Source organism: Oryctolagus cuniculus, chromosome 8 (assembly GCF_964237555.1).
Source record: "Oryctolagus cuniculus chromosome 8, mOryCun1.1, whole genome shotgun sequence".
Lineage (NCBI taxonomy): Eukaryota > Metazoa > Chordata > Mammalia > Lagomorpha > Leporidae > Oryctolagus > Oryctolagus cuniculus.
Genome location: NC_091439.1, coordinates 123,881,971 through 123,896,642, shown reverse-complemented (window position 1 = coordinate 123,896,642; position 14,672 = coordinate 123,881,971). Strand labels below are relative to the sequence as shown.

Here is a 14,672-nt window from a genome sequence, read left to right as displayed (position 1 = left end):
TTTAGATTTAGATTTGTAGAACTTCTCAGCAAGGTCAAAAGATGAGGAGTGGCATCGCTGTGGCATACGAGGTAACATCACCGCCTGTGGCACCGGCAGCCCATATGGGCACCGGTTCCAGGCCCGGCTGCTCCTCTTCCAATCCAGCTCCTGGCTATGGCCTGCGAAAGCAGTAGAAGATGGCCCAAGGCCTGGGCCCCTGTAGCTCCACAGTAGACCAGGAAAAAGCTCCTGGCTCCTAGCTTCAGATCAGCCCAGCTCTAGCCATTGCGGCCACTTGGGGAGTGAACCAGTGGATGGAAGAGCTTACCCTCCACCTTTCCTTCTTTCTGTAACTCTACCTCTCAAACAGATAAATAAATAAATCTTTAAAAAGCCAAAACAAGAACAACAACAAAACCAGATGAGTAGGAAAATAATTCTGGGAAAGACGGCATGGCCTGGAAAATAACAGGGAGTGTCTTGATGTGTGGTTTGGGCAGCAGATCCACCCCTCAACGTTTTCCTATCTGGACCGCCTTCATGGCTTCAAGTGTAGGAAGCAACAGGTGCTTTCAGACTCACTCAGTAGAGCACTGAGTAGATCCACTCAGCTACTGAGTAGCTCAGTACTAGCTACATTTATAGACAATTAATACATATTGGGAATATTGTTAGCTCTGATCCATAGGCTGTATGGAGGGAAAGATGAAAGATACATCTTGAACTTCAACAGTGAACAGAACATTCATGTGAATGAGGGAACATGACTTACAGCACATGTAGAGAAACCAAGGATTGCAAGATCATCTAAGAGTATTTTCAAGTGGGAAGAGCATTTTTAAGTGGGAATCATGTAGGGGCACTGCTTGCAGAGATTTATGCCTGCTATCACAAACGAAAGATTCAAAATGTGTATGCTAGAGAAATACCTGTCCAGCAGACGTTCCCATTTTTCCATAAATGTCTTCGAACTGCAAGCAGAGAAGTCAGAGAAAATAGTAAGCTACATAAAAGACTAATTCCATCTGATTAAGACTACCATTGCAGACAAACACACCAGCAGGCAAGTGTGGGTGACGGGGACTCAGGCGTAAGTAGTGCCCTCTCACACAAGGGCTCTGGGTGGAGTCTGCTCTTGTACAGCAACATTACAGCGATGGGAAAGAGTTCTTCAAGGGAAGGAGAAGCTGACTTGAAATGAAACCCTGGATTGCAACTATGGGATGCTAGCTCAGTGATCACAGGAGTCACTGAACTGACAGGAGTCTCAGTATCCACCATCGAAAGTGGAGGTCATTAAACCTCAGAGTGCTCCTGTAGCTTGAAGTGCTATTCAAATGGAAAAAGCATTATGATCAGATTATGTCACACTGAAGAGACTGGGCATGTGAATGGAATGCTCTGGGCTCACTTTAGGGGGGAAATCCATACCACTGTACTTCACAGAGGCTGCAGAATTGTCAGATGTCAAATAAATACCTAGAAAATTATTTTAGTGCTATGATGTGCTGAAGGATGTCAAAGCACCTAGTGTTTGGTGACTAATGTTTTATATCCTTTCTGCTACATCATTAATGTATTTGAAATCCAAAGTGAAAAAGATCTGCAGTCGCAAACATACATGGGCTTATAATTTACTAGCATTCAAAACAGCTGGGGAGTGATTGACTACATGGAAAATAAAACTGACCATTTATATGACTGGGTCCTGTGCCGGCAGCACCTGTAATACCTTGCTCATGAATATTTTCATTATCCCGAGAGTAAACCCTAATCTCTAGTAAGCAGCCACACGCTATTCTCCACCACCCCCAGATCCTACACCATGTCATAACTATCCATTCATCAGGTCATGAACATGTAATTTGTTGCTAACTTCTGGCTCTAATGAACAACACTGCTAGGAACATTTGTGCCCAAAAGTCAGAGTTAGGAACAAACAGAGTGTATGTATGTTTACACTTTTCTTGGACCTATATTCCACAGTGGAATTGCTCAGTCCTGCTCAGTCGTCCTACATTGAACTCACGGAAGCAACAGGTTTTTCTGCAGGGGCTGCCACATTTCCTATTTCTACCAGCGAGAGCTCACCCACGCGGCATTTCTATGCCTTCTCAGGACATGCTTCCACAGCAAAGTGGACATTTCCTTGGCTTTCCACCTTCATATGGACCTGAACACCACGGGTTACTTATGCCAATTTGCATAAGAGTGATAACAGCCAACAGCAAATGTACTCGGTGCTGGGCATTGTTGTAAATGTGTTGTATGTGTTTACATAGCTTCACAGCCAATATAGCCTATGTCCACCTCGTGCCCACGCTTCTCCCTCATTCAAAAAACTGTCTAGTGGAACTCCTCATCAAAGGCACCACAAATAGGCAGCTTCCTATCACCTGCAAGATTAAGAAGACATTAAGCAATAGAATCTGAGAACCTAGGGAGAAAATTTGTCATGGCAAAGAAGACATGCAGACAGTGGTACAAGCATGGCTTTGTTCTCAGTAATATTTGCAAGCAGTTCCATCACAGAACTGAGTTGATTAACAGTTTGGATATATCTCCATTGTATCAACTTCAATATGACCTGACAGACCTGGAGGGAGTGAGGAGAGGAGGAGAGCAAAAAAGAGCACCAAGCACCTGGGATGAACTGTCTATGTGAAAAACACACAGGACATTCGGTTTGTGCCTGTTCAGAGCAGCAGGCAGAGGTTGCAAGGTACCTGCGTACACAAAAACAGACACACAAGATGTCTAGGAAATGGAGCCCCGTTTCCTTTCCTCATACCAGCCTCAAAGTGGGCCTTGGAAAACTCACCCACATCGCATGAATCAAATCTTTGTTTCAGGTGGCCGTATCACTGAAGACACCAAATAGCAATTCTAGCAACCCAGGATATAATTTAATTTGTATATCAAGTATTATTTCTTTAGGTCATTACTTTGGGAGAATAAAAGGACTTTTTCAAGCTGAATTGATCTACTCTACTAGTTGAAACACACAAAAGCCTAGACCTAGAGGCTGGAGGATATTGGAGAGGGGCCCCAGAGCCTTGCTCTCTCAAATCTATTTTTATTAATCCAAAATACCCACTCCCCAAGTAGCTCATGGAGCCCTTGGAAAACCATTGCTTCAGACCAAAGCAAATCATTCCAACAGTTCCCATTTCATTCTCTCCACACATATTGGCACATAAAAACCTCTTGGGGAAAATATGTGTCATACAAGTGCCATGGCTGGAAGTCAAAGCATGAGGCAGCAGATTATTATAGGGTCAAATTAAAATGCTTACCAATCCCCCCCCCCCAAAAAAAACAAGTTTGGAAGAAAATTTAGGTGCATTTCTCTATCTTTGCTAGAAAAGGCAATAAGGGTTATATCCTTCTATATCAAAGTAAAATTACAAGACTCAGCAGTGATACTTACAAGAACTTGGCCCTATAATTCGCCATGGGCCAGCCAATATTCAGGCACCTGGAGGCACTGGTATCACCTTCCTCAACAATGCATTTGGAAATCCATATTTCATTGACAGGGATGACATATTTGTAGTAAATATTTTTGCTGTACCTAAAAAGATCATCAAGCAAGATGTTTTTTTCTTAAATGTACTGAGAGCACATCCTCTCCTGAGCAAACCCCAATCCTCCATGTTCCATAACCAAGAAAAGCTCACATCCATCTATTCCCTCTCAGTGCACAGCACAGGCAAGAGTCAGGTGGACCTGGACAAAATCATGTGCTCAGTGAAGGCTGGCCCACAAGGGGCCCACACACACAAGATTAACGGCAGCCAGTGGCAACAGGTGGACTGGTCTGTTTCTGAATGCTGACTATGGACTTGAGGCCATACTCTGTATTTTAAAGGTGTTACATCTTAAGAGAATCACTCACTCTCTGGTCATGCACATCTGATTGACTTCAACAGAGTGGCTGAGGGGTTGAACAAAGATTAAATCATGGATGAATTATTTATAAAATTTTCTTCTTCACAGAGATAGACTATACATACATAATCTCGGAATAACCTTAGTTTCAGATATTACAAATACCTTTGAATCTTAATTCTTATACAAATTTTGCATCTTGAAAGCTGGGATGGTGAATGTCTGGTCCCTGGGCTGTACAAAGCCTGTGAAGTCACTGAGGCTGGCACTGCCAAGGCAACTAACTGCAAGCTGGATTCAAAATTCAATAAATCCGTAACAGGCTAAATTTTTAAGTTGATGATTTTCTCCAGCCCGTGAAAGGTGCTATAAATATTCAAAATGATCCTGGCGGGGTGGGGGGACCCTCTCCACTCCTTCTCTAAAGACAGCTTCTTTCAAATTTCCTTTTTTTTTTTTTTTTTTTTTTTAAAGGCAGAGTTAGACAGTGAGAGAGAGAAAAAGGTCTTCCTTCCGTTGGTTCATCCCCAAAATGGCTGCTATGGCCGGTGCTCTGCCAATCCGAAGCCAGGAGCAGGTGCTTCTTCCTGGTCTCCCATGCGGGTGCAGGGCCCAAGCACCCGGGCCGTCCTCCACTGCCTTCCCGGGCCACAGCAGAGAGCTGGACTGGAAGAGGAGCAACCAGGACAGAATTGGGTGCCCCAACCGGGACTAGAACCCGGGGTGCCGGCGCCGCCGGCGGAGGATTAGCCAGATGAGCCATGACACCAGCTCAAATTTCCTTCTTAAGATTTGGTTCAGATCATCTGCCCCACAGATTCTGGCTTAAAAAAATACTGTGTCCTACAGACTGCAGCCAAAATAAAAGCACAAAACAAAATGTACCTTAGTCCAAGTGCTCAACGTCTTATCCATAAGGGAAGAAAACACCTCCCATTTTTTTCTGCAGAGAGCACAAGGTGACAATATCGCAGCTTCAGCAGTGATATTGCTCAGTACTGGTTTGGTCCACCCCACTTTCGCCCTCTGGCATGCTGCCTTGTTCATTTACAAATCTAACTCTCAGGTGAGTGGTAGACGTGAAGAGCTCTAAGCCTTAAGGAGGATGTTCAGGGATTTGGCCACAGGGCTCCCTATGATTTAAAGCGATTGAAATGAAACTGTCATAAAATCTGCCATGGGATCCAAAAGAATACAAAGTGTTGAGGCAGCTGGGTGAGAGCCGGTACTATAATAAAGAGATCTAGTTTTAAACATGGGCTCACAGGACCAGCGCTGTGGCACAGTGGGTAAAGCCCTGGCCTGCTGAAGCACCGGAATCCCATATGGACGCCAGTTCTACTTCCGGCTGCTACTCTTCCAATCCAGCTCTCTGCTATGGCCTGAGATAGCAGTAGAAGATGGCCCAAGTCCTTGGGCCCCTGCACCCATGTGGGAGACCCGGAAGAAGCTCCTGGCTCCTGGCTTCAGATCGGCACAACTCTGGTTGTTGCGGCCATCTACGGAGTGAACCAATGGAGGGAAGACCTCTCTCTCTGTCTCTACATCTCTCTCTAACTGACTTTCAAATAAATAAAATAAATCTTAAAAAAAAAAAAAATCATGGACCCACGACTACTGTGGTGACCTTGAGGCAGCCACTGGGGCTCTCTTAGCATCAGAGCCTGTTGGAAAACAAGAATACAGACCCATCTCAGATAGTGAAAGCAAGGATTAGGCAAGAGGAGGTACAAGATATCCTGAACACACAGATTGCGCTTAACACACCCCTGATCCAACATACCTCATATGATTGTCACTAAGATGAGACTGCATTTTATAAAACTGGGCCTGAGTCTTGCTTCTCTGCTCTAGGACAGGGCAGAACTGGAAGCCAAGGGGAGGGCAGCACTGGCAACTTTTATTTTTCTTTACTCACTTCCTGGTGAGATTTTGTTTGTGGAACTAGTCTTTGTCTTATATAATATTTCATAAATTATGAAAACACAGGTGGAGCAGATAAGCAGATGTCCAGATCAGTCTATTCCTGCCTACTCCTTCCCTGCACACGTGTATTAAGCAGTTGCCTTATTCCAGGCTGTGTACTGGTTGCATTTGTGTTCAAGGCTGACAGTGGGAGTGACCACTTGTGTCTATCTCCAACCGGCACACCAAATCTGCCTCCTGTACCTTTTGCTTTCACTGTCCCTCCCAAGTTGGGGCCCTTGGTATCAGTGATCTGGGTTATCATCTCCAGGACATAGTCTCCCTCCTATATTGCTGCCAGCTCTCCAATCCATTATCTCCCAGCAGCCACAATGATATACTACAATATTTACCTGATATGGCCATTTCCATAAGGAAACCCCTTCAAAGGCATTTCTCAACCCCTTACTGGGATCTGTCAAGATCCTCTGTGACCAGAACCCTGAGCACTTATTCAGTCTCACCTCTGACCTGGTCAATTACAATGAGCTCCAGAAACATCAGCCTTGCTGAAGCCCTGCTCCCAAAGGGTCAAGCTGCATACACGATGGCCTGCAGTCCCCTCAGCCAGGCAAATCGGGACACCCAGTCTATAGAACAGGTGGCTGCTTCTCACACCAGAGGAATGGTTTCAATGTTGCATCTCACAGAGGCACCCTAGTGGGACTCTTCTCTGACACTCTCCACATGGCACTGTTTATTTCCTACTATCAGATGCACATTATTACAATCTTCAATTGTCTCTTTCTTAGTTTGATCATCTCTAGGCAAGACTCAAGAAAGAAGAATCCTGGGACCAGCACTGTGGCGTAGCAGGTAGAGCCACTGCCTGCAGTGCCAGCATGCCATGTGGGTGCCAGTTCAAGTCCCGGCTGCTCAACATCCAATACAGCTCTCTGCTATGGCCTGGGAAAGCATTAGAAGATGGCCCAAGTCCTTGGGCGCCTGTACCCATGTGGAAGATCTGGAAGAAGCTCCTGGATCCTGCATCCTGGATCCTGGATCCTGGCTTCAAACTGGTGCAGCTTCGGCATTTGCTGCCATCTGGAGAGTGAACCAGCGGATGGAAGACTGTCTCTGTCTCTGTGTCTCTTTCTCCCCCGCCCTTCTCTTTCTCTCACTGCCTCTACCTCTCTCTAACTCTTCCTTTAAAATAAATAAATAAATGTTCAAAGAGAGAGAGAGAGAGAGGAACCCTGTCTCTCCCATTCTTGATTCCACTGTCTACAGGGGCACAATACAGAATAAAACTTCCATGACTACTTGTTTAATAAGTGAAGAATGAAATCACTGGCAAAAACAAAGTAAAAACATGCTACTTGCTGAGAAAGAGTGCATGAAAATGAATTTTGTTAGAGACAATATATTTCACGATGATCAGGACAGCATGCAGCATATGCACCTACCGAATGTTCGAGATTTTCAGTACGTCCTTGTACAAAAAAGCCTGATGCTTTGTTTTCTTATTACCCGTTCTTAACTTTATCGGACCGTGCACCAGTAGTCTTCGTTCACGTCCCTTTGAAGCACTTGCATCCTCTGAAGTCCCAGCCTCTTGAAAATCATCGTCCCTGCTCAACAGCAAACACCAAAGAGTAGCTAGTCAATGGTCACAGACTAGTTTGATGCCGGTCATTAGGAGTGACACATGATAAAACTGTCATCTCAATTCCTCAGACAAGGCTCTCCAACTACAGATGCCAATGGGGTTTCAGGTTTTACAGGTCTCAAAGAGCAGGTGGCACTGAGAGAGTTGGACAGGGAACACATCCAAGGGAGAATCTAGGGCAAGTATCGTCTTACAGGCGTGCCAAAGAAGACAGCCGCTCAGACCAAGAGGTGTCAGGTAAGTGGAGAACTGAGAGGATAACAAGAAGGGAGCCATCGCTCCCATCAAACGCTATGGAAGGTAAGGCAGGTGGTTACTGAGGACTCATCATTGGACTTACTAACACGGAGGTCTTGGTAACCATGGACAACTGCTGGTGGAATGATGGAAGGGATGTTTTCCACAAAGTCTGTGGTACACAGAGGGTTCTAAAACAACCCATCCAAAAGCCGCACACCCTAATGATTGCAGCCTATGACTGTGCTATCTGCAAAAAGAGACTGTGAAGACAGAATGAATGTGATGAACCTTCAAATAGGGAGAGTACATTCCCTAGTTTAGGAGGCCTAAACTAACCCCCAAGAGGTCCCCAAATCAGAGATTATCATCTACACTGACTCAGGACATGGCACAGAAGGGGAAGCCAGAAAGAGTTGAAGGGCAAGGGAGAATGAATCTGTCATATGGGCAGGAGCTACACAGAAACATGAGACTAGATGTAGTCAGCCCCCAGGTGACAGCTGGAGGAGGAAGGTACCTCAACTACAAGTAAGGGGATTCAAACAATGTTCTGAATTAGCTCAGAAGCAGATCCTAGCCCAGAGCAATCTCCCAACATGTGGACCAAGCTTAGAGGACCCTATGAAGTGGACCCAGAGAATCCCAAATAAACCTGTGCCCTACAGGTCCGTAACAAGGAATTCCTGTGGTTTTCAATCTCTCCGTTTCTGGTCATTGTTGTACCTCTATTATTTTAACAAAAAGAATGTTGCTTCCTGAAACTAGGTGCCATTGCCATAAGCATCTAAAAATTGGAATGCGGATTTGCAATCAGCAATAAGCGAAGGCTGCAACACGTCTGAGGAGCATGAGAAAGAAAAAGCTGAAATTCTGTGGAATACACAGTTAGCAGAAATGTGCATACGAAAGATTCTGCTGGTGTGCACTTGGCAGTATTGAGGATCAAAAGTCTGTGAGAGCATTTCAGGCATGGAAAGCCAAGACACTGTGGCAAAAACATAGTCTACACGAACGATCTCTGTAGACCCCAGTGGAAAAAAGTGGCAATCAAAGAAGAGTGCACTTATCTCTAAAGGGAAGAGAGAACTTCCACTTTGCTTATGGCCTTGTCCATAGGGGAAAAAACCGCTATAATCCAAAAGTTTTCCTTTTGAAATCTGTATTTATGAAATAAACGTTTTCTATTAAAAAAGGCTTCCATAGCCTAGACAGCTCATTTCAAGAGCCTCGGGTGGTCACTGACGTCATCCATGAGAGTGTTCATTGTTAAATTAACAGCAGAATTGGAATCCCCTGGTACGAGTACTCAAACAATATATTTCACTTTGTGTTTTTATGGGGGTGCAAACTGTTGAAATCTTTACTTAATGTATACTAAACTGATCCTCTGTAAAAAAAAAAAAAAAATTATCAACTCCCAACTTGACTCTCACTGGGATTAAACATGACAATAGGTCTGATCTGATTTCATCATCATTTAAAAAATATCATCTATTATTTTTCACTTTATGTTTCTGTGTGAGAGCAAACTGTTGAAATCCTTACTTAATGTATACTAAGCTGATCTTCTGTATATTAAGATAATCGAAAATGAATCTTGATGTGAATGGAAGGGGAGAGGGAGTGGGAAAGGGGAGGGTAGTGGGTGGGAGGGACGGTATGTGGGGGAAGCCATTGTAATCCATAAATCGTACTTTGGAAATTTATATTCATTAAATAAAAGTTAAAAAAAAATTAACAGCAGAAGTCACTGTGCACTGACTCCCCATGCAGGACCTCTGTCCTCAATGAGTTGTATTGAGAGTTAACTGTAAAACCAGTTTTCAAACAGTTTGTGTATGTGCATATGTGTGCGTGTGTGTATGTGTGAAAATTGTTGACATCTTTCCTTAATATAGAGTTGGTCTTCTATGTACAAAGTTAATTGAAAATGAATCTTAATGGAGAATAGAACTGGGAAGGGGAGAGTGAGGGGGATGAGGCATGGGAGTGTGGGTGGGAGGACTGATATAGTGAGAAGAATAACTATACTCCTAAAGTTGCACTTATGAAAATTTGTATCCCTTAATAGATAGATTTTAAGAATAAAAAAAGAAAGTACTGAAGATTATTGAAAATTTCAAAGTCTGACTGTTTCTAACTGGCTGTGTATGAAAGGGAGCATGTATCATAAAAGAGAACATGTAATCTGGAACAATAGTATCAATCTGCCTGGTTTTAGTGCAAGTTAAAGTAAAATATCGAAAGCAATCTTCAACTGTGAAGTTCTCCATACATATCTGCTGCTAATTCATTCTAAGTAAAAGCAACAGGCATGTCTTCTGCCTTTTCAAAGGAAAATTAAATCACATACCCCTGATATTCTAAAGCAGTTTACATCTCTAAAGAGTATTTCCATTCAACTACCACACTGCCCTCTGTAAAGAACACTAAGATGGACACCACAGCTGTCACTCACCAAGCTCTTACAACATGGTTTCAGAAGAGGGAACACAAGGCAATTTTCAGCCTATCACATGTAAAACAAAATGACACAGCGATTGGTAAAGAAGTCATTGTAACGTGGTCCCCTGTTAGCATGACAATTTACATAATAGGGATACATTGATTCCCACTTAGTAAAATGCTTCCTATCTTATCTAAATTAGTGTTCAAATTGGGAGGCGAGGGGAGAGAAGTGCTAGACAACATGAAATAATGCTGGACACATCCACAAACATTTCTTAACATCACCCAGGCTTAGATATAACTGGTTGAGTTGGGACCATGTACCAATGGGGCTCTGTGGCCATAATAGGTAAAACCAGTTAGACTGAGCAGAACACAAAACTCTTTCATAAACAGGACAGCCTCTTTCGAGATCTTTTCAGAGAAAACTCTTTGCCATGAAGCCAAGGAAGTGTCTCCCCTGACAGTACAAAGCCTGCTCTTTTGAGCTCAGTAGCACTAAACCAAAGAACAAAAGTAGCTTCTCATGAAACCAGCACCAAAGTCAGGAATTACTTCCTCTGTTTTAAGGAAAACAGGACAGAACTCCTCCTGGGGTGACCAGTCTGCTTAAATGATCACAAGTAGTACAGGAAAAGGCTACCTTGCGCTGGGGACTGGCGGATGACTTCCAGAAGCTCTGACAACATTACTTTCCATGTGTTACAACTCTAGACTCTGTTGACACTATTCAACAGAGACCATGAACAAGTCCCTGAAGACTGTGGGTTCCGCAGTAGTCAAGATCACCCATCATTGTGATGTCAAGGTTCTAAGGCTCATGCCATAACTGACAAACTCTCAAACTGATATAGTGGTTTTCTAGATTTTGGCACCATCATTCAATTCTTCAAAATTAAACTGAGATGATGGTTCATTTGCATGCAGTTGTAAGAAACACAGAGAGATTTCAGCAACCTTCCCTCCAGTTTGCCCAAGCGGCAATATATTTCAAAGCTATAGTGCAATATTATTTCTTTGCATATTTTAGTATAATTATATAATTTTTTATACAAAAATAATATGTACAACATTAAAATGAATACATGATTCACCCATTTTCTGTTCTTGTAGCAAAACCCCTTAGGCTAGGTAATGTGTCAAAGAAAGAAGTTTACTTGTCTGACGGTTTTGGAGGTTGAAAAGTCCAAGAGCATGGGGCCCCACTGACTCAGCCTCTTTTCCTGGCTTATAGACAACCATCTTCACACTGTGTCCTTGCATGGCACACAAAGAGAAGGAGGTAAGGGCTTCAACAGGAGAACTGGGTGGGTGGGGGAAGAACTCTGACCATAGCAGTCTATTTTCACTTCTGTCATTGAACACTGACCTTTCGGCCCTACATACCAAATGGAGAGATAGTATCAATGTGATGCTGTGTCAATTATAAGGTTATTTTAACATATCACAAACACAAAATTCTTTTATTCAATTTCCCCCCTTAAGTGTTTAAATGGGTGATCTCTCACATCACACATAAGGGTGTTAATTGTGAAATTAACAACAGGAGTCACTGTGCATTAACTTCCCATGCAGGACCTCTGTCCTCAAATTGTTGGATTATGAGAGTTAATAGTAAAACTTGTTTGCAAAGATTTACTTCATTTTAATGTATTAAGTGGAGGATGTTATCTATGTCTCATAAGCTATAGTAATGTCTAAGTGCTCACAAAGGATGCACTATGCTTGGGTTCTTCAAAGTTGATTTTCTCAAATATATATACATACATACATACATATATAAATTAAACCTCTAAAAAAGTAAATGGTGATGAACTATCTACACAGGAAAGAAGGTTTTGTAGCAACACTGGCAGGAGGGCTGCAACCAAACTAAGTAGTTTTTGAACCCCCCCTCCTTCAGCATTCGCCATGTAGAGGGTGCTGGTAAAAGGAGTTATTCTAGAAGAGTCTCAGTGTCTCCACCTGCACAACAGAGATGATAGTGCACCTCAAAGGATTGCTGCAACTATAAAATGGGATAACAGTATAGAAAATTTAGCAAGCTAACTCACAGAATAATTCTTGCTTAATACCAAGGCTGCTTAGAAAAGACAGGGAGACATTATTTTCCAAAATAGTGAACACTATCATGGATGTTTGTCCATGGCCAAAGAGAAAGGAGGGAGAATATGTCACGCAATCAAATCCACTGAGCAACGACAAAACGTCAAGCTTCTTGCAAGGTAGTTTATATATAGCCTCCCCTTGCCTCAACATCAGCTTCTGGGGTAAAAATTAGTAATTCCATTTGACAGGTGGAGAAACTGAAGCTCAGTGAAGTTGTGTGACTGGGGGCCAGATACCTAACAGTTGGTAAAGTGAGAACTCTCTAAGTCCTAAATCACACAGTGTTTCCATAGCTAAGCAGTACCCCCCACCCCCAAGACAAGGGGAAAATATCCTTGGTATTATATACATATGCATGTATATATATTTTGCAGAATCATCTTCCTGGCATGTACCCGGGGCCTCAGTATCTTCTGCAGCTGGATTTGGTGAGCCCTCACACCCATTCATCCTTCACCCTCACAGGGCTGCTTCTGGACCCCTCGGCCTCTGTGGGCAGCTTGTTGATAACTCACAGGCAGCCAGTCTGTATTAGTGCCCAGATATGCTTTTAGTTGCCTGTTACCTTAGGCAGCCAGCCACACCTTGGCATCAGACAGGCTGGGAATAGCAGTCAATACCAAGAAAAGGTTATAATCAATGACTCTCCAGATGTCTACTTGTGCTGGCAGTTATGAGCCCTTGGGAGAACCCTTACACTCCCCATATGTTCTGGTCTCCCTCCTGAATCCCTGTAATTATCCTTTCTCATGTTGGTCCTCTGAACACCCTCATCTTTGCCTCCACCAAGGGAAACATCCTCAGTAGCTGATATCAAGCACCTGCTCCAGTGTTCCTTGCTGCCCTCTGCTGGCAAGAATAGGAAGTCATATTTTACCTCTCAGGACCATGGCACAGGGCAGGTACTTCATTGAGATGAGTCAATTCTGGAACACCAAATTGGAAGTGCTGTCACAAAACTAAGTCCATAAAATGAATACTATTTGAGAACATTTTTGAACAAATCAAAACCATTGTAAAATATCTAAGTGCACCCTGAAATGCTGCTTCTAGCTGCATCTGTCCTCTATCTTTTCATTCAAGGCAGAGTTCCAACATCACAGTGGAAAATCAGGCTCCCAATATTAATCATCATTCCCATAGTTTATAGAAATGAGCAAAAGAAATCACAAAATGGAGGATAAAGCGATAAAGCATATCCTACTCAGCCTTCCTAAAGAAATGAATAATGGTGATGATAACATACACATTAAATCAGATCTCCTAGTTCCCATGTCTGTTTCTCAAGTTGATTGAAACAGAGTAGAGGGGGATAGGATAATACGGTAAACACAAATTAAACACACTATTTGGCTACAAAAATGCATAAAGGAATGAGAGAAGAAAATCATGATGGAAGAAATGTAGTGATGCTATGACTATAATACCCTGGGCTCATAAACTACTCAAGGCAACGTCTCACGAAAAAGATTTTCTCACAATACTGCCTATTTTTTTTTTTTTGACAGGCAGAGTGGACAGTGAGAGAGAGAGAGACAGAGAGAAAGGTCTTCCTTTGCCGTTGGTTCACCCTCCAATGGCCGCCGCGGCCGGCGCGCTGCGGCCGGCGCACCGCGCTGATCCGATGGCAGGAGCCAGGAGCCAGGTGCTTTTCCTGGTCTCCCATGCGGGTGCAGGGCCCAAGCACCTGGGCCATCCTCCACTGCACTCCCTGGCCACAGCAGAGGGCTGGCCTGGAAGAGGGGCAACCGGGACAGAATCCGGCGCCCCGACCGGGACTAGAACCCAGTGTGCCGGCGCCGCTAGGCGGAGGATTAGCCTATTGAGCCGCGGCGCCGGCCACAATACTGCCTATTGAAACAGTGCTGAGGGAGCAGGGTGTTAGTTACTCCATTCCTTATGTCTTCATAGAGTAGACTGGCAATTGGATACACAAATATTGTAACTGCCTGGTCTTCACTTCTCCAACTTGGAATGAGATGTACATAGCATTCTATTCTTCTTGCAGCTAAGCTTGTGTGCTGATGCGGGGGACCCTCTCCTGTCACCTCACCTCTGGGAGGCAAGGGCAGATGGTAAAATAGTAGGGTCTTTGGAATTGGGACTGGAGATAGATTATGGATGTTTGAGTTTTGGCAAACTACTTCATATTTCCGCATCTCAGTTCTTATATCTGTAAAAAGAAGATAATGACTTTCAAAGTGTTGTGATGAAGTGTGAGATAAAGCATGGAATAAGATAATTCAATCCCTGATGCCTGCCTGACCCACAAACAGCACTCCAGAAACCCTGGAAGTATTCTCTCAGTGTCTAGATAGGGTTTCTCTGCCGCTCTGCTGGATGGTTCCCCCTCTGGGGCTCGCTGGGTATCAGAAGAGCTGCTTTATCACAAAGAAATACACACCTACCTCTTGGCTTCCAGCAAGTA

At 43.6% G+C, this 14,672-nt stretch overlaps 1 protein-coding gene across 5 annotated transcripts in view; it reads right to left on the bottom strand.

Annotated features, from left to right (window-relative positions):
- LOC138843577 (rho GTPase-activating protein 20-like) overlaps positions 1-14,417 on the bottom strand; it is a 45,731-nt gene extending 31,314 nt beyond the window's left edge. For 4 of the 5 annotated variants that reach the window (XM_070048198.1, XM_070048199.1, XM_070048197.1 and 1 more), the window contains exons 1-5: positions 14,298-14,417; positions 13,122-13,170; positions 7,245-7,409; positions 3,413-3,556; positions 912-953 (exon numbers count right to left, since the gene is read on the bottom strand). In XM_070048198.1, the coding sequence (XP_069904299.1) occupies positions 912-953; positions 3,413-3,556; positions 7,245-7,409; positions 13,122-13,170; positions 14,298-14,403 (506 nt within the window). In that variant the 5' untranslated portion in view covers positions 14,404-14,417. Of the gene's footprint in view, positions 1-911; positions 954-3,412; positions 3,557-7,244; positions 7,410-10,778; positions 11,170-13,121; positions 13,171-14,297 lie in introns of those variants that run through there. The other variant, XM_070048200.1, reaches the window with a different exon arrangement.
- Between the last annotated feature and the right edge of the window lie 255 nt (positions 14,418-14,672).